The sequence below is a fragment of the Mesoplodon bidens genome (genome assembly GCF_964165515.1).
Source record: "Mesoplodon bidens genome assembly, chromosome: 12".
Classification (NCBI taxonomy): Eukaryota; Metazoa; Chordata; class Mammalia; order Artiodactyla; family Ziphiidae; genus Mesoplodon; species Mesoplodon bidens.
The window spans coordinates 63,519,715-63,543,886 of record NC_138168.1 but is presented as its reverse complement, the minus strand read 5'-3'; the positions used below and the strand labels follow the sequence as shown (position 1 = coordinate 63,543,886).

Genomic DNA, 24,172 nt, shown 5'->3' with positions numbered 1-24,172 from the left:
TGAGAGGCCCGCGTACCGCAAAAAAAAAAAAAAAAAAAAATTAATAATAATAATAATAATAATAATCTCTAATGAAAGAATTTTTAGAGCTTTTGGAAGAGCTCTAAATTACTTAAATGTAATTATCCAGTAATTTAGAGCAGTTGTGAAACTCACTTTGATCTCATTGACTTTTCTGAGACATTAAAAAGAGGGAAACATTGAAATATATTTATATCCAACTGGATTTCATATGGTATATTAGCTCTTTATAATTTGCCATTCATTCTTTCTACTATGTTTGCTTTTTGTTTCTATATTCACTTTTAAGATAAAGCTTGGTTCCTCTAAGAACTAGGGTGCCAAACGTATCTTATTTGTTATGTAAGGCAAGCTCTCATTGCAAGAAGTTGTAGGATTCACAACTGAATTAGATTTACAAGGTTAGAGAACTAAGTTCTTTTTTTAAATGATAAACAGGAAATGTCAGTACTCTGAGTAATATTTTCCACTCATATAGCAAATAATTCCAACGGATTTTCGGGTTGATCACTTTATTTCAAAGTGTATTTGTTCCAAGTGCTAAAAGATATTTTAAAGTCTACTTTATTTCTTCTTCAGCTTGAATTAATAATCATATGAAATTTGTATATGATATGATGTCCTCCTGGACTGACCTTTAACAATCTTGAAAAGAGATCACAACTGTTAAAATTTTATCCCTCATTAGTTGAAAGATTAAGGAGTTTGTTCTGTGCACTGTTTCTCAAGAGAATGCTTTAGTTTTTTCTTCTTTTTTGGGGTCTATTTTGTATAATGTTTGTGTCTACCTGTGCTGATTGGATATAAAATTTGAAAACTGCATTTAATGAAGTGACTAGATGTTCTTATTTTTAATTTAAATGCTGGGAGTTTTTGAAAAAAGTATTTTCTAACGTGTGTACATATTTCATTTTCAATGTAATGAAAACTTGTTACAACAAGAAAAAAGTGAACTGTATAAAAGAAACAATAGCAGTGTCCCCCCTCTTCCAAATTCCACTTCTCTGGGGTAACCAATGTTAACAGACTTATTTGTTAATTTCTATAACTTTATACTCAAGGAAAAAATTACAGAATTATATAGGATTTTATTGAGTTAATATCCCTTCTTTTTTGAAACAAAAGTAGGATCACTATATATATATATATATTACTTTGAAATTTGCTTTTTCAAATTACCACCCTTATCACTGCAGGTCAAACTATAATAATACATACACTTTAATATTTATATAATTAAGTTCCCTATTACATATAAACCACAATTCTTGCAGCGATCCACAATTGATGTGCATTCAAGGTGATTTAAATTTCTTTTGCTGCTATGAACAGTGCTTCAATAAATATTCTTGTAAGTATATGCTTATGTGTTAGTGATTTCATTTCTGTAGGATAGGTTCATAAATGAATGAGTTTGTATATTAACTAGTTTATAGATAGATTAAATAGTTGTAGATTTTATAGATTTTAACTACTTTATAGATTAGTTTATAGATTAAATAAATGAGTTTATAGATTCATAAACTTTAACCTTGAGTAAAGGTTATCTGCATTACAAATTTTAATTTATTAATTAGATTACTTTCTAAAGTTTACACACTAGCAATGTGCCACTATTTCCTCATTCCCTCTCAAGTACTGAATATTTCAGTCTTTTAAGTTCATTGCCTACTAATGGATGAAAACTAGTATTTATGAGTGCTTTAACTTGCTTTTTTCAGTGAGAGACTGATGCTCTTTTTATTTATTTTACCTCTTTGGTTCAATTCCTTACCGATTCCTTTTTAAAAAATCCTTTTACTGAATTACATATATAAAAGTGTACAAACACTAGTATATGACTCACTGGATTTTCAGAAGGTGAACTGACTCATGGAATCAGAGTCAAGATCAAGAAATTAGAACATGACCACTCCCCTGGAAGTGGCCCTTGAGATCCCTTCCAGGTACTGTTTCTCTCCAGACATAACCACTATTCCAACTTCAATCATTGTTTATTAACTTTGCCTGTTTTGAACTTCATGCAGAGAGAATCAGATATTCAGACTCTTTTGTGTCTGCCTTCTTTTCCTCAACATGCTGTGTGAGTAGCCATGCTTTTGTGTGTAGAAAATCATGTGTTCATTTTCATCTTTGTGTGATATAGTGTTTGTCTGTATATTCCAGATTTTTTATTTGTCTCAGTTAGCTATTGTTGTGTCCCAAACCACCCCGAAATTCAAAGGCTTTAAATAAATACACATTTATTATACTTTACAGATCAGCTGGCAGGTGTTCTTCTGTTTATTGCTTTGCTTACTCATAGGTCTGTAACCAGCTTGGGTTGTGTAGGCGGTTCTTTAATGGTGGCTGGCTGTTGCATGTGGTTGGGAGTCAGCTCTTTGTAGGCTGGTCTAGGAGTCCTCAGCTGGGAAGTGGGCTCTCCTTTATAATAGCATGTTCTCCAGAAGTCTAGATTGAGCTTGTTCAAAGATGGTGGCAATGTTCCAAACAAGAAGGTAGAAACTATAAGGCCATTTGATGTCTGCCCTTGGGATTGGCATACCATTACTCTTGCCCCAAGAATACAGTTTCAACCTAGATACAGAACAGTTTTTCAAAGTGTGTAATGGTCCTAGTTGCTCTGTATCCTCGTAAATACCTGATATTACCAGTGCTTTCCAACTTTAGCCATTCTAGAGGGAGTATAGTGGTGTTGCATGGTGCGATTTTTAACAGGTTTGCTGAGATATAATTGATGTCCAATGTCTTGAGACACTGCTCAACATCGTTACTCATTAAGGAAATACAAATTAAAACCACACTGGGATTAGCTATCACATATAAAGCTACTATGAACACTCTTTTACAAGTCTTCGTATGGACATTTTTTTTTTTTTTTTTTTTTTTTTGCGGTATGCGGACCTCTCCCTGTTGTGGTCTCTCCCGTTGCGGAGCACAGGCTCCAGACGCGCAGGCTCAGCGGCCATGGCTCACGGGCCTCGCCGCTCCAGGGCATGTGGGATCTTCCAGGACCAGGGCACGAACCCGTGTCCCCTGCATTGGCAGGCGGACTCTCAACCACTGCACCACCAGGGAAGTCCTGGACATATGTTTTTATTACTCTTGGATACATATCTAGTAGTGGAATAGCTGGACTACATGGTGTGTATGTTTAATTATTTAGGAAGTTGCCAAATAGTTTTTCAAGGTAGTGGTACCATTTTATATTCCCATCAGCAGTGTATTAGAATTCCAGTTACTTCACATCTTGCCAACCCTTTAATTTTAAGCTATTCATATAGATGTGTGATAGAAAACTGATAAACAACAGAAATTTATTTCACACAGTTCTGGAGGCTAGGAAATCCAAGATCAAGGTGCCAGTAATGTGGGTTTCATTCCCAGACCTCTGCTTTTCGCTTGTAGGGAGCTGCCATCTCACTGTGTGCCCATATGACCTCTTCTTTGTGCAAGCACAGGAAGAAAGAAAGAGAGAAAGCAAACCCTCTGGTGTTTCTTCTTATAAGCCTTTAATTCCAACATGAGGGTCCTACCCCTGTGACTTTATTTAACCCTAATTACCTCCCCAAAGCCCCATCTTCAAATACCATCACATTGGAGGTTAGGACTTCAACATATGAATTTGGGGAGTACATATTAACCCAGATTTGTGGCAGAAGCAGGTTTTTTCATTGGCTGCCTTTGGTAGCATTTAGATTTTTCTAGCCTGCATTTCACTAGAGTTGTATCAAATTGAGGGGTCCAGGTTCTATGTCTAAATGGGGGAGGGGGAAGAGATATGTGTCAAGTTCAGGCTCCCCTCTCCTATCATTCAATTAGCCTATCCTGTCACCGTTATTCCCTGAGACTCTAGGATCATAGTATAGACATACATTCTCATAGGAGCCTCAGTTTCTGTTTTTGTTTATCACTTTGATTTCCAACATATATACATATAAATTTACCTTTAGGAAATTTCCCTTAATATCTTACCGAGCTGATCAGTACATTTGAAGGTATGTTTAAGTTTTGAGAATCCAGATGGTTTCCAACTGAGGGGTGTTTAAAACAGCTAGCTATCCTACTGAAAGCTCAAGCTGTGATGGATACATTTCAGTTTTGCCAGATTCAGGATTGAGGAGGCTGGAATGCCATGACCACAGGCGCAGAGAACAGATGTTCCTAGTAATGTTTGAGGGTCTTGTGACACGATCCTATGGAGCATGGGTAGGAGGTTGAAAAGTGAGTTTCTCTTGAGGCAAAGCGAACTGTTGCATTCTGACTAGAGGAATGGCATGATTTGTTGTTGAGATTTTAGAATGCAGAAGATTAGAGATAGAAGTTTAGTCTCTAATCTAGGACAAGTATACGTGAGAGGAAAAGACAGCCTCCACTGGTAGAGTGGCTTGGGAAATAAGGAGAGAATACACACAAGTGTTGTTGTAGAGGTGGAAGTTGAAACACTTGGCAGCTCACTTGATGTTAGGGGTTAAGACTTTAATAAAACTCCAAAGGAAGAGATGGTTCATGGGGGAGAGAAGATGATGAGTTCTTTCTTGGAACCATTATCATAACTTGATTTATCAGATCATTTTTAGGTTTCTTCTTTCAACTGCCAAGAAAGGAGATTGGCCACATTTCTGAAACTGCACATTTCTCTCGTAATATGAATACCTATGAAGGTTGTGAATAATGAAGTTTAGACTGAGTGTGGCTTTTATCTGATTGAGAAGAATATGGAATAAATCACCCATGCTTTTTATGTTTCTCTCATAAATAGATCCATTTTTTGTGTAATTACTATAACAGCAGACCTAAGAATATTTAAGCTCTGATAAAAAGTATTGATTGCAAAAGTTATTTGAAGTTTTATTTAAAGAAGATGGAGACCATGTTTAGGAAAAAGAAGATCAGACCTGTTAAGACTAATGACCCGTGAGTTATTCCTTGAGACTCTGAATGCCTGAGTTTGTCATTCAGGTCACCATTGAGTGCCTAGTGAGAAGAGAGAAATGTGCTGGATTTAGTGGGGGCAAAGAGGAACAACAAAGTAAAAATGACAATATGCTAATTAATTCTGGGTGGTTGTTATTGTAAATGATGTTATTTTCTATAGGTATAAACTTTTTAAAATCAGAAGCAAGCAAATAACTTAAAAGATTAATGAGATACTTGCTTTGCTTTCCAGAAACCTACATCTAGAGGAGAAGACTTATTTATTCAAATAGCTAGAAGGCAGCAGGAGACTGAAGGGCTTTGAAAAGGTGAATTCAGTGTGATCCTGTTTACTAAGCTAAGCAAAGGCTTCGTGGAGGAGGGGTTATCTATCTAGAGTGGAGGTTCACCCACAGAAGAGCAGTGTTAACTCAACCATAGCCTGAGTGAGACACTCTTCATTTTGTTGTTTTCCCCTTTTCATGGAATTGCCCTATAAATGAGGACTTCTTTTTATGGAGGCCTCATGTTTAAACATATAGAGAATAAGAAAGAAAGAAGGGAGCCAGAAATATAAAAGCCATTCACTGGTATTTGTTTAATTTTCCTGAAATGTAAAGACCATACGTACGTATTTCTTTTACTCTTTAAAATTTTTTTTTATTTAAAAATTAAAAAAAAAAAATTTTGACCGCATGGCATGCGGGATCTTAGTTCCCCGACCAGGGATGGAATCCGTGCCCCCTGCAATAGAAGCACGGAGTCTCAACCACTGGACCGCCAGGGAAGTCCCCATATGTATTTCTTTTTTTTTTTTTTTTTTTTTGCGGTACGCGGGTCTCTCACTGTTGTGGCCTCTCCCATTGCAGAGCACAGGCTCCGGACGCGCAGGCTCAGCAGCCATGGCTCACGGGCCCAGCCGCTCCGCGGCATGTGGGATCTTCCCAGACCAGGGCACGAACCCGCGTCCCCTGCATCGGCAGGCGGACTCTCAACCACTGCGCCACCAGGGAAGCCCCCCATATGTATTTCTTAATTGTAGTAATGGCTAATCACAAATTCTGTGAGATCACCATTTTTTTTTATTATTTTTATCATCCCTTTTCCAACCAGAGGGCAAAGTTCCATAAATAAAATCAAATGACTCTTTGAACCAGTACTGTAGTGTTAAAGTACAAAATTATTTTTGAGCCTTATTCCAATTCTTTTTTTAACCATAGCTCCACTTCAGATCCCCACTGCAGTCTGTGTGGATAAGAAAGAGAGATAAGAACTGTCCCCCAGAGAATGGGACTTAAGCTAGTCAACCCTGGGTGCAAATTCAAGCCTACTACTCAGCAGCTGTATGAGTTTGTTCCATTGACTTAACTGTGCCTCAATTTCCTTGTCTATAAAATGAGACAATAATACCTGTCTCTGGATGGTGTGAAGATAAAATGAAATTAAATGTGATAGTATGTGTAATGTGTTTGGTACACATAAATACAATTGATAGCTATTACTGATGCTATAGCACCTATATTTTTCCTATGGGATGCATCTTTTTACCTGACCTTAGAAGTTAAGTCCCAGGACAGTTGTGCCATGCTCATCCTTAGACCTTCAGTTCTGGGTACAGTTCCTGACAGTGGTGCTTAATGAATGCTTGTTGGATGAATGACTCAAATCTAAATTCAAGTCAGTGATGGTGAATTATAAACAATGTTCAGTAAAGTATCTCTTATCCCTGAAACAAATGAACTTTGAATGTGTGGCACTGTGGCTTATGTATCTAATTTCTGGGCTGAACTGAACAGATACATAAGCCACAATTCTGCTGTGCTACTTGTAGACACTTCATAGAAAGGGTCAAAATTCAATGAAGTGAATTATGATTTGGAAACCTGCATTTACTACCAGCTCTAAAGCGACATTATTCTGTATCTTAGAGAAAAATACTTAACATCAGTTTCTCCTACTTTCATTACAAGATAAAAAAATAGACTATGCCTTAAACTTAAATTTAATTTAAATTTAAAGAGCAGTGAATTCTACACCTCTGGATAAAAGCCAACATAGAATTCTGCATGAGGCAGTGTTATTCATTTGTATTGCTTACAATTACATCTAATCTTTAAACTATGCGTGAAGGAATAAAAAATGCCATGTAATGATTATTTCCGTACTCCTAGAGGAAACAAAAAAGTTGGCCCATCTATTAAATTTCTCTAGAAAAAACAATCCTTAAATTATGATGAATCAATGCTAAAATAATACACTTTACTTAAATCTGCCAAAATTATTATGATAAATTATATATAAACACAGGTACTAAAAGTTTCAGGATGTGGAAGCAAGTCTTGGAGAGTTAGTTTTAAAATATGCAGAATTAAATCAGTTATTTTTACATGTAAGTTGTATTGGGCTGAATGAAAAACTAAATTTTTTCTTCCCCCTAATTTGGGGCTATGGCATTTTATCATGTGGATCATCTGGTAGTAATTGAGTTCCGTCCTTTCATGGATGGAATTATTAGGCCTTTAAACCATTAAAAAAAAAACGCACACACAACAACAACAAAACCAAAAAGCAGACCAGCAACTGTAGCTTCAAAGGAGACCAAGAAGCAAAAACAATCCAGGGAGACAGAAATTGTTTGATGCAGAACCAAGGAAAGGTCTCGGTGTCTTTGCCGGGACCCTCCCAGCAGGAGCTGTGTCTGTTCAGAGGTGAAGCCAACTCAGTGACATATGCCAGTGGGCTGGAAAGTCTTGACAGCAGGTTTGGGGAAGAAAACTCTTTTATTCTAAGGGCTTAAAAATTTGGACGCTATAATTGGGTTTTCAGAGGAACAGAATGTTGCTCCATCCTGGTCAATTATTACTGTAAATAACTAATTTTAAATTAAAAAATCATGAGAAGAAACAGACTATTGTTGCACTGACTCAAGATTAGGGAAATAAACATTTTTTACATTTTGGGGGACTCTGTATTATATATTCAAGTGTAATAATAGCATAACACAAATGCGATATATATGTAACATTCAAGGAAGTATCCTAGATAGATTATGGATAGGAAATATGAGAACTAATATTTGATGATGTTTGTATATACCATGCACTGTTGTAGGAGTTTCTAATATTTCATGTGATTCTCACAATCACCTTATCATGTAGGAAAAAAAGACTCAATTAATTACCTTGTCAGGGGCAATTCAGCTAATAAGTGATGAACCCAGAATTCTAAAAATATATTATAAAATTAATATTTCTTCAGTGTAAACAACTCAAACACAGAAGGCCATAAAGTGAAAAGCAAAAAGTTCTAATTTCTACCATTCAAGTTCTGCTTCTCATAAGCCATCATTAATGTTTTCTTGTATTTTTCTGAAATTTCCTATACATATGCAATCATACACCTTTATGTCTATTTCTTTTTACATTTTAAGACCTCTCTCTTTACATATATATTTTTTCTTGTTTTTATTTTTAGACTTCAAAGGAATTAAACTATATATTTTGACACTTGCTTTTTACATTTAACTATCTCTTGCAAAATATTTCACTTCAATATGTACAGATCTATTTAATTCTTTTATGACTGTGTAGTAGTCCATTGTCTGAATTTAATATAATTTAATTGATAACATTAAATATTTTCAGTTTTCTGCTATTACATACTTCCTGTCTGTATTAGTTTTCTCAGGCTGCCATAACAAAATATCATAGACTAGGGTGGCTTAAACAGCAGATATTTATTTCCCACAGTTCTAGAGGCTACAAGGTCCAAGATCAAGATGTTAACAAGGTAAGTTACACTCTGAGTCCTCTACTTTTGGGTTGTAGATGGCTCTTTTCTCATTGTGTCCTCCCATGGCAGAGAGAGAAAGAGAGAGAAAGAGAAAGAGAGCACTCTCCTGTCTCTTCTTATAAAGACAATAATCCTATTGGATTAGGGCCCTACACTTATGACCTCATTTAACCTTAATTACCTCCATAAAGGCTCTCTCTCCAAATATAGTCATTTTGGGGATGGGGACTTCAATGGATGAAGTTTTGGGGGATACAGCATTCAGTCCACTCTCCGACATTGACTTTTAACAAACTTCTAACATGTTGCCAATCTGATAGGTGAAAGAGTACATTGTTTTCATTTCCATTTATTTAGTTATGAATGACTTTTGACATCTTTTTCTCTATTTGTAACGACTTGTATCTCTTTGCTATATACTCTTCACTCATGCAACTCTGCCTGTTTCTACTATTGTCTTTTTGTTTGTTTATCAGAGCTTTTTTTTTCTTTTTTTCTGCTTTATAACAAATTTAATCAGTTATACATATACATATGTTCCCATATCCCCTCCCTTTTGCGTCTCCCTCCCACCCTCCCTATCCCACCCCTCCAGGCGGTCACAAAGCACCGAGCTGATCTCCCTGTGCTATGCGGCTGCTTCCCACTAGCTATCTACCTTACGTTTGGTAGTGTATATATGTCCATGCCGCTCTTTCGCTTTGTCACAGCTTACCCTTCCTCCTCCCCGTATCCTCAAGTCCATTCTCTAGTAGGTCTGTGTCTTTATTCCTGTCTTACCCCTATGTTCTTCATGACATTTTTTTTTCTTAAATTCCATATATATGTGTCAGCATACAGTATTTGTCTTTCTCTTTCTGACTTACTTCACTCTGTATGACAGACTCTAGGTGCATCCACCTCATTACAAATAGCTCAATTTCGTTTCTTAGAGCTTTTTTATATCAAGGGAATTGGCCCTTTGCTTGACATAAGCGTTGTGAATATTTTCCTCATTATTTTGGTAATTTAATGTTTACTTATCTTTGCTCAGCTGAGTGTTGCTTCCAGTTCTTTCCTCTATTAACCTATAGTCCACTTCTCCACAGTAGGAGGATGGGTCACTTTAGATAAAGTTGGAGTGTCCATGCATTTTTATTGCACTGTTTTGTCTCCCCTGTCATTCTGTGATGCTGAGCTATGTTCCTATCAGATATCCCCCATTTCTGCAGTTTTTATCCTTCATAAGACATGTTGGTCCACGTGTGTCCCTCTACCCTGCATAGGATTGGCAGAAATCCAGTTATACTCATACCTTTGATATATGTATTGCTGCACTGAATAGCATGCACTGACTAATAGCACTGTTGGATAAGATTTACAATGTGAAAAGTGGTAATCTGTGAAGATGGTTTGGCTGGGATATGGAGTGTGGTCCAGAAAGCAAGCTCCTAAACATTTAAGAAGATAAGTATGTGGCTATTGGTATAATTCAGGTAGGATGTGTAGGAGGTGTAGACTAGGATGATTGCTGTGACTGGAAAGTAGCTTGAAGGATATTTTGAAGATGAGAAATATGAAATAGGATGAGCCGTATTGCTTTGGCATATTCTAAATATTCAGTGTTCTCATGAAAAAAATTTGACTTTCAAATATGTTATAGAACCAGAGACTCAGCGATTAGCTAATATTTGGGGAACTCTTTTTTTTTCAGAAGTCTTAATTAACAAAGCTTCTAACTTTATCCAGATTTGAGTGCTCATCTCAGTTTGCATTGTTTGTCTAAAGAGAGGGAAGAAACAAATGAAGGGTGACAGAAGAAAATAATTGTCATTGATAATTACTGTCAGCATCAAACCCATTTTTATTTCAACTGAGCATTGCTTGTGTTTATTTCAGGCAAATCTGTTAGTCCAGAGGTTTGTGATGTTTCAAGAGCTGCAGCTTCATTTTGAGTTTGGCCCTTACCATTGTGTTGTCTTCATGCTTAGGCTGTTTTCCCTCATGGTAGGGAAATGGCAGCCTCAATTTCTGATGTAACACTTTCTCTTTCATGTCTTGGGGAAGGGAGAGGACAGCTCTTCTGTCAGCCACCATGGAAAAGTCCCTGTGGTTTGACCAATTTAAGTTCATGTCAAGGATGGGATCACATAAATGGGTTTAGGTCACTCAGGGGAAGTAGGAATCATTCTTAGCCCAGTGGTGTAGTTAAGCAGTTCAGGATTCTGGTAGGAAACTCAGTGCTGGAGGGCAACCAAAAATGATCATTCTCTGGCCTTTGCTTCTCTACCGTTCTAGAATATGAACCATATGACTGTCAGATTCACGTATGATGCATCTTTGTTTCCCCCCTTGGCACCTAACAAAGAGCAAACAGTAGAGTAGATATAAGTGTGTGGGTTTTTTTTTTTTTTTTTAGTTGATTAGTTGAGTGCATGAATGAATGGATGGAGGGCATCTCTTTGAGAGAAAAGATTTTCAGAGCAAAATGATAAGGAACGTTTATATTCAAAATTATACATCAACACACATAAGTGTCAATGTAGCTAAGTTTCTTTTGGAGAAAGGAAGGTGGTCGTAATTCAGAAAAAGATCTCTGTCGAGAAAATACAGCTCAGTCTTATATCTACAAATTTGAAACTCAAATCCTAAATAAATTGACAAGACACACGTAAATTTGTATTTCATATGATGACATATTTTGCAATAAAACATTTGACCATGGTGATATTTTTTTGCTTGAATATTTATAACATAAAGCCTTAAAATTTGATTTTGAGATACTGGCATTTGTGAATAAATTATTTGCATAGTTTTGCTTGTTATCTATGTGGGCACAATGTTAAAAATGTATTTAAAAACCCGGAACCCAATTTATAATAATACATCACTTTTTGAGCACCTACAAGGTGTCTGTTGCTTTATATGTACCAGCCATTTGATTCTCAGGTAATCTTATGAGTAACTCTCATTATTACTGATTTTCTGATAAAGAAACTGAGATAGAGACGTTAAGCAACTAGGAAACAGAAATAGAAAATCACGTAATTATCAATTCCATTTTTTGTGGTGGGAATAATTAAAATCTAGTCTTTAACAAGTTTGATGCAATTATATTACAGTGTATAAATGTATCAAGTCAGCATGCTGTACACCTTAAATTTACACAATGTTATATGTCAAATACATTTCAAGGAAAATAAATAAATATGAAAATAAGGGAGCAAGATTCAAACCCAAGAAAATGTGGTCCAACAATGCTCTTCCATTATGCTACTTGCTTTAGGTTGGGTTCCCAGATTCAGTCCTTTAAGACAAGGTTTTATGTTCAAGGATTGATTAAGGAAGTTCCAGGAGAAAACAGTAGGGGGCAGAGTAAGGCTAGGGAAGGGGAAGCAGCCAAGCAAGGGTGTGACTGCCTTGTAGTTCCAGGTTTAACTTAATCCCACTGTCTTAGCCCCTTTGGTCTCCTCTAACAGAATACCATAGACTAGGTGGCTTCTAAACAACAGAAATTTATTTCTCACAGTTCTGGAGGCTGAGAAGGCCAAGACCAAGGTGCTGGCAGCTTAGCTATCTGGTGAGAACCTTTTACTCAGAGATAGCTGTTTTTTCACTGTGACCTCACATGGAAGAAGGGGCAAGGGAGCTCTCTGGGGTCTCTTATAAGGGCACTAATCCCATTCATGAGGATCTGTTCTCATGACCTGATCACCTCCCAAAGGTCTCACATGTAATACCATCAGCTTGGGGGTTAGGATTTTAATATATCAATTTGGGGGGCAGGGACACCAATATTCAGTCCATAGCACCCATGAAGAATATAAAGTATGTTTAGAGTTGTCCTATTTAACACAAGATTACCAGACATTCATATTCTCTTACCTTTTACCTTCCCTAGAGGAATGTACATTTTCTGGTATTTCTTGCTGTTTGCAAAGTGAATCCAAAATCATGCCTCTGGTGCCTAGAAATTAGGCACCAGAACCTGGGTGATGGGTACACAGTAAAGGCTACAGGGGTCTGAAGTGATCTTGGTGGAGTAGACACTGCCCCATCTACTACCCTGCCAATAAAGAGGCCAGTACATCAGTGTGGTGGTTAGGAACACCGACTCCCAGTCCAGGCCACCAGAGGTCAAACCAGGGCTCTGACACTTGGGCAAGTTTCTTAACTTATATGTGTTTTACTTTCCATTTCTATAAAATGTGTGAAAATTCTATTACCTAGGCTCATTAGGTTGTTTTGAGGATTAATGAATGTAATATTTATGTTTATATGTCTAGTCTGTATATAAACTAGAGCCTGAGAGCCTGATGGAAAGTAAGAACTAGCGTGATGTGACTTGCACAAGGTCATGTCACACAGGTGGTTAGTGGCACAGCAGGAAGTCAACTTGGTCTTCAAACCTCCAGGTCATTCCACTACTCCTTGCTGGCCATATAGGTGTTAATTTAAATTTTCTTAGAGTAGGTAGGTGATCTCTAGCTTATTAAATATCTCAGTTAACCAAAAATTAATATATAAATATAGGGCCAGAAGCTATCTTAGAGTTCATGAATAGTCTATTAAAAATTCAAAAAACAATACATACACTGAGCATGCTGTATTATGAACTTTCTTAAAGGTAATTTTCTGTTTTATTTTGTTTTTTTAAAATATGCTTGAAGTGTTTGGCAAAAGTACCTCATTAATTCACATGCAGAAATTAATGACTGTAAATCATAATGTTTTACCTTTCTCAAGGGTATTGGCATGTTCACCAAGTAAAACAGCCTTAGTACTAAGTGCCTATGTGCAATTTCAGAAATCAATAAGCAAGGGAGAGAGACATTTATGTGTGTTAGAGGGGGTGATTTTTTTCCCCATATTGCCTATTAAGGGCATTTTATTGAAGTAACTTTGTTATTAACTTACCCAGATCCAATTAAGAATAATAATTAAAATAAAATAGTAAAACAAAAGCAAAGCAGTTTTATATGGCAAGTTTCCTAAGAGAAAAAAAGCTATTTTCAGATAGCACATACATAAATGCACACACATATTGATAAGTTGATGGTATATAGTTGTGTGATTATTAATCAGGGCTCTTGGTTGCAAGTAACAGAAACCCAACTTGAGCTAGCTTAGGAAATAGAAAGGAATGTACTGATCCATGAAATAAGAGGAAAGGTTGAATAAATAAGCCACAGAATGGCAGAGATGCAGCTGGTTTCAGGAACAGCTTAAGTTAGGTATTCAAAGACTGTCTTGTCTTTGGCACTTTTCTGTGTGCTGACTTTATTGTATCTCACTACATGCTGGCTTCTTCCACAATCTCCACCTTCTAGAAGGCAGTGGGTTCTTTTTCATAGTTTGAAAATCCCCAAAAAGGATTGATGCATTGAGCACCCATCCCTGAACTGGTCAATTGTGGTTGCACGGGCATGGTCATGCATGAAGATGGTAGTTCCTAGGAGAATTCAGGATTGCAGTACGGAATGAATTATTTCCCAGAGATCTCCTTTCCCTCAGTTTTTCCCTTTTCTTCATTTCTTTTAGTCATCTCCATCTGGTTTGAACATGATTTCCTGGGCTTTAGCTGCCAAGTCCATTCAAGCTGTGACCTCTTGATGCCATATCAATAAGTCGGGTTTTACTTTGAACCCTGAACTTTTTCAGAGTGGATTACCTGTGGGACAGTGATATCATTCTCTTGCTCAATTTGGTTGCCTCTTAAAAGTCATATATATTGTCATTCTCAAAGAGTTCTCCCCATCAGGGATGAAGATAAAGAGGGAGAAAGGGAGAGAGGGAAGCAAATAGTCACATGACCTTATAATCATCTATCTATACAACTAGTTCTGGCTAAAATGTTCTCATAGGCTGCCTCACTTTACGAGCCAGGTGCCCTTTGGATAACCTTTGTCAGAGCTGGTTTACCTGCTATTATATGGACAGCAACCTGTGCTTCAGGTGCGTATGTAAAGAGGGATGCCAGGAACAAGAATGGGCAGGAAGAAAAGTGGTGATGGGGATTTACAAAATTGCCAGCTCATTACAGATTCCACCCATCACCTCTTTTCTTTTGTTTTAATTTTTAATTTATTAGACTGCAAGTTGGTTTTGGAGAACTATGTTCCACTCATGTTCCAACAAGTCATATCTTAAATGGGTAGACTTGGAAGAATAAGTATAGGAAATTGCTCATAAGAGCTCTAATCACCTCCTGTTTTTCTCACTGAGCTCAGTATACTTAGACCAGTCAAGAGGGGCATTTTATCCCCCTCTTTTTTACCCGCCAAAAATGAAAACAAAAGCAAGATAACACATATATTTAGCTATAGATAATGAATCTTATTTTTTTTACTTTTTACACTTTTTATTTTGAAATAATATCAGACTTACAAAAAGAGTTGTAAAAATAGTAGAGTTCCCTAAATGCTAGCATCTTACATTTATTTAGTTTGATTATCAAAACCAGGAGATTACCCTTGATACAATATTATTAACTAATCTACAGATCTATTCAAATAAGAGGAAACAATGTATATTTGTGATAATTTCACATCACAAACAAATGCAGAGACAACCATGGCCTAGGTACAGGTGTAAAAATCTGAGAATTGTTAGTTTTTTATTTAAAAATATTGAGGTGGGGGGCTGTATTAGATTCCTAGAGCTTCCATAATAAATGACCACAAGCTGGGTAACGTGAAACAGCAGAACTTTATTCTCTCAGAGCTCTGGCAGCCAGAAGTCCAAAATCAAGGTGTTGACCAGGCCATGCTTTCTCAGAAGGCTCTAAGGGAGAAACCTTCCTTTGCCCTTCCAGCTTCTGCTGCTTTCTGGGGTTACTTGGCTTGTGGCAACTTGACTTCAGTCTCTACCTCTGTCTTCACATGGCCATCTCCGTGTGTGTGTGTGTGTGTGTGTGTGTGTCTGAGTCTGAATCTCCTTCTCCTCTCTCTTCTATTAAGACACTAGTCATTGGATTTAGGACCCATCCTAAGCCAGTGGAAACTCATCTTAACTAATTACACCTGCAAAGACCCTATTTCCAAATAAGGTTACATTCTGAGGTTCCAGGTGGACATGAATTTTGGAGGAACATTGCTCAACACAATGTAGGGGAATTAAGCAAAAAATAAGTTTCTTTCTGCAAGTGTTAGTCCTAAGGTAATTGATATTTGAAAGTTGAGAAAACATGGTTACATTCAGGCTACCTTTTTTTTTAAATAAATATATTTATTTTATTTATTTATTTTGGCTGTGTTGGGTCTTCATTGCTGTGTGTGGGCTTTCTCTAGTTGTGGCGAGCAGGGGCTACTCTTTGTTGTGGTGTGAGGGCTTCTCATTGCAGTGGTTTCTCTGGTTGCGGAGCATGGGCCCTAGGCATGTGGGCTTCAGAAGTTGTGGCACGTGGGCTCCAGTAGTTGTGGCACATGGGCTCAGTAGTTGTGGCTCACGGGCTCTACGGCGCAGGCTCAGTAGTTGTGGCACACAAGCTTTGTTGCTCCTTGGCATCAGGCTACCTTTTAAAGGTAGTGCTCACTGGACTTGTTGATTGACTGCATCTCTGGGAGATGGTGAGGGAAGCGGGATGCAGCATAAGTCACTGGAGTTGAGATGATCAGGAAGTTAGGAGGCATTGCATTTGATGACTCAGCTTCCTTAATGTTGGCTGTATGAAAAAGGTAGTAGTCACTTCATTTCCATTCAATAAGTAGTTATTAAGTAGTCTGGGTGTTGCAGGGACTTTGCTTTGACCTGACTAAAGAGGTCAAGAAAAGATGGGGTCATGAGAAACAGTATAAATATCTGGGGGTTTTCAATGTCTAGGTTATTTTATCGTCAATGTTAATTTTCATCTTTGTCTTGGCTATGCTTAGTAGCTCTTGTTTTTTCTTCTTCTTCTTTTTTTACTGCTAAGTCCTCTCAATAGTATCCCAAAGTTCCAGTTTCTTGAACTAACTGAAGGGATTGTTTTACCTGCTAAAATCCTTCAGGTTGAAGACTTCCCTCTCTTTTTCATCTGCATTTTTGTTCTCCGGCTGTTTTTTAGTATGCACCCACGCTAACAGATAACCCGCAGCTGCCAGGCCATCCTTGCCTGGCTTCTGTTGCATACGAAGGTGGGCGTACAGGCCTACCATCTGTTCTAGGTCTATAAATTCCATCTATGTGCAAAAACACAGTGATCAATCACACAGTTTAATATGTCATGAGGTGGGTGTCATTGCCACCCACTTCCATAGGCACTTTTAAAAAATATTTCTCTTTATTTATTTCTTCTGCTGGCATATAGCCAACTAAAAGCAAAATTCAATTAAATGTTCATTACAGTCTCAGGAATACCAATTTATTTATATTTGTGTACTTTATCTTGCCATGACCTTCTTTGACAATTTCTATCATTGTAATATTTTTTTGAATAGAGGCAAATTTTTGGCATTACCATTTTGACTGTGATAATAATGTGACACCTATGAAGTAGTAATCAAAATAGGAAATCCTTTGTAAGTGCTGCCCCTTATAGACAAGCACTGATAGACAAATAAGCCTTACAGCCTTGTTTGTCTCTGAAATATTTAAATATAAAAGTATAGCACTCCACCATTGTTTCAAACAAGGCAGTGATGCAAAAGGAAAATTCTTTCCTGTGGACTGTTACCAAGAGCACAAGAAAGAGTAGTGTTGAGTGTTTGCATTCAACCAGCAAGCAGTGTGAGTCATGGACCCTTTGTGCGCCTCACTCTCCTTCCTCAGATGTACTCACTGGTCTCTGCCTCAGCCTTACTTGGGAGAAAAGAAGGATATCACAGCAGGGGATAAAACTCAAGTGCTATGACTGCTTCAGATGTTTGTGGAACTGGTTGTGGCAGCAGAAGATAATGTGCAGCCATCATTTGGTGATCGGTAGCCATGCACTGGTGTCACTAGGCTCTTAAGCATGACAGGAAGCTTTGTGGGAAATTCTCTCCTGTGCTGGGCACCATAAGCTAATGGCCCTGTCCCGCTCTCATCAAGGAGCTCTCATTCCCTGGAACTTGGACCCTGCACTGTCGGGTTATTCCCATCCATGGGGTCTCACTTAATTATCCCCCATGGTCAACTTAAAATTCTCTATCAAGAAATTCTCCTCTTTTCAGGAGTTTGATAACTCGTATTTTTCCTCCCACGTCTGTGGCCTCTTCACTCAGTAGTTAGCCTTACGTATCATTCTCAGGCACTTCTCTTTCTTTGTCTCTTTTATCTCACAGTAGAAAAAAATTATTTTTTCCAAGGGCTTCACTTCTTCCAAGGCTTCCTATATTTTCTTATGATCAGTACCTAGGTTTGCCTGCAGTAAGTTTCCTTCTTGTTTTATGAGTGTATTTTTCTTAGGAAATCCTCCTTTTCTAGGCTGTACTATCCATTTGTAACCTGGGGCTTGGGTTGCAATTTAATTCTCCTTAAAGCCTTCACTGAGTTTCGAGGAGAGACCTTGTTATTTGCTCTCCTTAGGAGAGAGCACAGTTAAAGGTCACAGTCTGTCTCCTCTCCCTAGAGGCTAAGGGTACTTGGACTGGGTCTCAAGGAGGGCAGGAGACTCCCCAGGCATGGCGCTCCCTCCCAGTCTGGCACTGCTCCCCTGAGGGCAGTATTGCATGGGGATTTTCACAGTGGCTCTGAAAGCACCTCCTGGCATTGACATCTGCCTGACAGTTGTCGGCAAGTTGCCTTATGTGAAACCCTTCATCTGCCCGCTCACTGGGAGCAACCTCCAAGGTCATTGGTGCGTCTCCAACATATCTTCCTTCAACAACGAGTTGCAGCAAAGAATACTGACCTTGGGGTCAGACCAGCCTAGTTTCAAATCCCCATCCACCACTTCCTAGCCATGGTACTTTGAACTTGCTGCCTAAACCTCTGAGTCTTAGTTTTCTCATCTCTACAATGGAGACAATAACATTTACCTTATAGATTTGTTATAAATAGCAAATGAAATATGTGAAATGACTCAATAGTGGCTGGTAGTTAGTAGGTGCTAAATAAAAGACACATGTTACTATTATTGTTCCTAGAATGCATTGTTAGCTTGACAACTTGGTGTTGGCTTCAGCACTTCCTTTATACATACAAAAGGCACTTGTTCTTAAAGAGATTTTTTTAAGAAGTTTATTGGAAGCTCCTCTAAGACAGGCACCACCCAGCCTCACATACTCTGCCCCCACCCTCTCTTAGCGCACTCTTGCTGTGCCATTATGAAGGCCTCTAGTTTATGTAGCTGCCTTGGCAACAGCCAACCCTCATTTGCTCTAAGGGCTCCTATCCAGGACCTACCTTGTAGAGCTCGGTACAACCTACAGGTTCTGCCTGAACTTAGAAGGCACATAGCAAAAATCTCACATGTGCCTGAATATTTTACTATGGACATATTAGCAGTTTCCTGTCCCCCTTGGAGTACTGAGGTGCCCAAATAAGTACTTGCAAAAAAGCTCAAACTAAATGTGGAAACTACAATCTCGTAGAAATCCTGGGCTGTCCTGTGTACTTGTTAAATATTATGCAATCATGCTTGAACAATAACTGTCATTTTCAAGCAAAATAGAAAATAGTTTCTGTCTTCAGGGCACACGATCTTCTAGAGATGAGGCAAGTGCAAACACAACCATGTGCAACCATGTCATTTTCTGTGAATGTGATGTTAAAAATGTACGTGTGGGTTAGGTGTGGCAGGACTCTATGCAACACAAAAGAAAAGCTGGATTTAAAAACTTGAAACTCTGGCTGCCCACTCAGAGCTCTACTCACTGCCTACTGCTTCTCTCTTTGGCTACTTAGATTCATATATATATATATATATATATATATATACATATATATACATATATATACATATATATATATATATATATATATGTATATATATATATATAAAGAAAACTAGAAAATCAAAATGGAGAGACTTAGGAGAAAATAGCTGAAAACACTTCATCTTTATGACTGTCTAAAGCAAGGATTTTAAAATGAATTGTTTGCATTTGAGTAGTTAGGGCTAAAAGCACAAATGTGGATGAGCTCTAAGACAGCTAAACTCTTGGAAATTTAGGAACACACCAGGCCTTCTTTGGCAGTTGAGCAAAAGGTTCAAAGAACCCTGTAACTAATGGCAACACCTGTAGCCCCGCTAAGCTAAGTACAGGGCTCGTCCACTTCCTCTGGATATAAGGCTCCTTGGGTTGTTAGGATGTGCTTAGCTCATTCTGGGTTCCTGGACAATGTTCTGAAGGGAACTTACAGAAGGGACAATGGAAGGAGCATAGTCACCTAAATCACGCTTTCAGGACCAACTTTACCACTCATTCTATTTTCACCAGTTTCCTTCTTCTAATTTGAGCAGTGTCACGGGAGTGCATCACTACAATGACTTTTTCTCTCCTAAGTTCTAATGGTAAGATTCTTGTTAGAGTTTGATTTTAATCACTAAAATAAAAATATCCTTTATTGAGCCCTCCTTTGTGCCTAGCACTATGCTCTGTACCATATAGATAGATGATAGATGATAGAAAGATAGATAGATAGGTGATACATGATCTATTACTGCCAGTAGGGAATGGGTAAAGATAACATTTTGAGGTGGTAGAGAGGGAGACTGTAGGCGTTTATGCCTATGTGATTTTTTTTTCTATGTGAAAAAGAGAGAGACAGAGAGACAGAGACAGAGAGATGGAGAGAGAGACAGAGAGAGACAGAGAGTGCCAGGGCAAAGTAAAACCTGGAAGAGAGCAAGCAAGTTTTGAAACAGCTGCTATGCAGAATGTTAAGGGAAACAACAGTGAGTTAAAAAAGCAAACAACAGATTAGTAAAGTCCTAGGATTCTTGGAGGAGTAAACGGTTATCGAATCTTTGCTGTTGCCATTGTCTTTGCCACTGTCATCACTATCAGCACCATCATCATCATCACTGTCATCATCTCCAGAACAAATTGTGCTTCAGCCACATAGCTGTTACCATAGTTGAGAAAACTATTCCTTTGAAAAACTAATAATCATTTATGCTAGTTTCATGCTTATCGTAGGGTGTTGTAGGGTGTTTTTATTCATTGCATCCTCCCTCTCACCTGTGCTTCCTTAGGTTAAGCCCGTGATACAGAGAGGCCACGAGAGTCTGGTCCATCACATCCTGCTCTATCAGTGCAGCAGCAACTTCAGCGACAGCGTCCTGGACCACGGCCACGAGTGCTACCACCCTAACATGCCCGATGCCTTCCTCACGTGCGAGACTGTCATTTTTGCGTGGGCCATTGGTGGAGAGGTGGGCCAATGATTACTGAGATGTAACGAAGTTAATTGATCATTTTTCCCCCTACGAGTCTAACACTTACTTGTAAAACTCTATATACTATTTTTTTAATGTATTTATTTATTCTTGGCTGCGTTGGGTCTTCATTGCTGTGCGTGGGCTTTCTCTGGTTGCTGCGAGCAGGGGGCTACTCTTCATTGCGGTGCACGGGCTTTCTCACTGTGGTAGCTTCTCTTGTCGTAGAGCATGGGCTCTAGGTGCACAGCCTTCATTAGCTGTGGCATGTGGGCTCAGTAGTTGTGACTCACAGGCTCTAGAGCGCAGGCTCAGTAGTTGTGGTGCACGGGCTTAGTTGCTCCGTGGCATGTGGGATCTTCCCGGACCAGGGCTCGAACCCATGTCCACTGCATTAGCAGGCGTATTCCTAACCACTGTGCCACCAGGGAGGCCCTATATAGTATTTTTGATATGAGGGTGGTTTATTTTTCTTTCCATAGGAAGTAATTCTTTCCTTAAGCCATTTTATTTGATCAACTATAGATTAATGGAGTTGAAAAACGTTGAAATATCGTTGAGAATGGCTGGCTTTTGGGTGGAACAGAGCTCTGAGGGACTTTCACAGGACAGTATGTTACAGAATTTTGCTTGTTTAGGGTTTTTCCTACCCACCTCATGTTGGATTATCCCTCGGCACTCCGTTAGACCCTCATTATGTGCTCCTGGAAGTCCATTACGACAATCCAACATATAAGGAAGGTGAGTCTATTCTTTATACATTCTACCTATGATTTTAAAAGTTTTGTAACTTTTTATTTTAACAGAGTTAAACAGACTTAAAATAAAATAGCATCCAGTGGTAGAAATAATTAACCTATACATTTGTCATCCAATTAGGATACTTTTATTAGAATGAAAAAGGGCACTATTAATAGTTACTCTGGGACAACAGTCATTAACCAGCGATGAACCAGGCAAATGGGCGCATGTGATCACTAATTTTAAAAAGCAATTTGCATATTACTTAGCAGGAAGTAGAATAATAGCCTTTTTCCTTTATGATGTATATTAGTCCCAAATACATGATGCTTACAAAATATTTTCTTTCTAAAAGCATATATAAAAAACTATCATTCATCACACTAGAAAATATTAAGCATTTTGCTGTGTGATAGGCAAACCATAAATATACTCAAAAATATTTATGCAGTGACACTGTGTAATATGATGTTGAAATGAAGAGAGGTAAGTATTTACACCTGAATTTACTATGTAATATTCCAAAGCCAACAAATGGAAGGATTTAATATGAAATTATCAACAGAAGAAACTTAAAGTTATTATTTTACACTGATTCGTGCAATTTTTCAGCAAATAGTGAACACCAATGATGTGCTGGATCTGTGTTTAACAACATAATGTCCCCACCCTCATGGACATTATAGTATAGGGGAAAAGAGAAACAATAAAATAATCACAACAATTAATACAAAATTATATATATGTTACTTGATCCAAAGGTCAGTTCGGTAGTCACAGGTAGGTAAGTCACCACTGCAGAGAAGAAGCAATTAATTTTATAGTGGAACAGATTTATGAAGTGTTGGGGCTCATACTGTCCATCCTTATGATAACTTATGTCACAGCAAGAGATGTGTCTTATTCATCTTTCCTCCCCACTGTTCCTGTTGTTCTGCTGTTCACATGATAGATTCTTAATAACTGCTTGTTGATCAAACGACTGATGAATTATTAAAAGACTGGTAATAAACTATAAAGAAAGTTGACCATTAATACTTTTCTCCATCACCAGGTGGTTTCTAGACCAAGGGGTTTTCACCTCTATGTAAATGTTACTGAACTTCACCTCAAAACAATATAAAATGAAACTCCTGTTGAGTTATTCTATATTCTAATGAATGACTTTAGAATTTTCGTTCTGTCTTCATGTTAGGTAATTGTGGAATATATCAGCTAGTCAACACAAACGTGTCTCCTATGGTATGCTGTGTAAGTCAAGAATGGTTGCAGACCATATGGCGACTCATCTTATAATTCCTCTTTGTGAAGCAGAATGATGCCGTCCGTTAATCTTTGCTTGTACTCCTTTCCCTTGTGAGACTTTTTTTTTTTTTTTCCGGTACGCGGGCCTCTCACCGCTGTGGCCTCTCCCGTTGCGGAGCACAGGCTCCGGACGCGCAGGCCCAGCGGCCATGGCTCACGGGCCCAGCCGCTCCACGACATGTGGTATCCTCCCAGACCGGGACACGAACCCGCGTCCCCTACATCGGCAGGTGGACTCCCAACCACTGTGCCACCAGGGAAGCCCCGCCTTGTGAGATTTTTAAGAAAAGCCAATGAACCCATTTCAACTGAATCTGGAAAACTTTTTCTTTTTTAAGAACTTAAACTCACTTTTAATTTTTCTTGTTTAAATGCTCGTTCCAGGCTTGATAGATAATTCTGGACTGAGGTTATTTCACACGACAGATATAAGGAAATACGACGCTGGGGTGATTGAGGCTGGCCTCTGGGTAAGCCTCTTCCACACAATCCCTCCAGGCCTGCCTGATTTCCGGTCTGAGGGTCACTGCACCCTGGAATGCCTGGAAGAGGTATGCTATGTCTGAGTCTATGAGCTGCTGTTTCCAGATTAATCTATGCTCTTAGAAACTATGTTTGGAAAATTCCAAGTTAGTTTATTATTAATCTTTTTCTTGTTGTCATGCTGTAAAACAATTATTTACAATTTTAGCAAGACCTTTATTGCTTTTTTAAATCTTGAAGACTACAGGTGTAGAATTCTAAAGACAGGAATAATTTTCAGGGTGTTTTCCTTCCTTTCCCCTCCTTTGATTGTTTCATAGTGGATACTTCACTTTCTCTTTTACAGTTTCGACCTTTGTTTGTATAGTCCCCTTTTCCTTTCTCAACTTTATCTTTTATCCATATTTGTTTTCCATGATTCATTTTCAGTATTTTCTCATTTTCTCTGATTTTTAGTTGCCTTCCCTTCTTTAACCAAAGAGCAAGAATAACTAATATAAAAATACATATTGGATAAGAGAAAACCATATATAAGTATTTCATAATGGCTGCTTCCACTTATAGTTCTTTTTTCTTGAATTAAAGTATTTCAACATGGATAGTATTCTTTATGAATTATAGGATATTGTGGTTGTGGACAGTATGGCAGAC

The 24,172-nt window shown here is 38.1% G+C and overlaps 1 protein-coding gene across 3 annotated transcripts in view; it reads left to right on the top strand.

The window, feature by feature from the left end:
- MOXD1 (monooxygenase DBH like 1) overlaps positions 1-24,172 on the top strand; it is an 87,463-nt gene that overhangs the window by 35,825 nt on the left and 27,466 nt on the right. For all 3 annotated transcript variants that reach the window (XM_081250944.1, XM_081250943.1, XM_081250945.1), the window contains exons 5-7: positions 20,810-20,989; positions 21,631-21,733; positions 23,423-23,589. In XM_081250944.1, the coding sequence (XP_081107070.1) occupies positions 20,810-20,989; positions 21,631-21,733; positions 23,423-23,589 (450 nt within the window). The remainder of the gene's footprint in view (positions 1-20,809; positions 20,990-21,630; positions 21,734-23,422; positions 23,590-24,172) is intronic.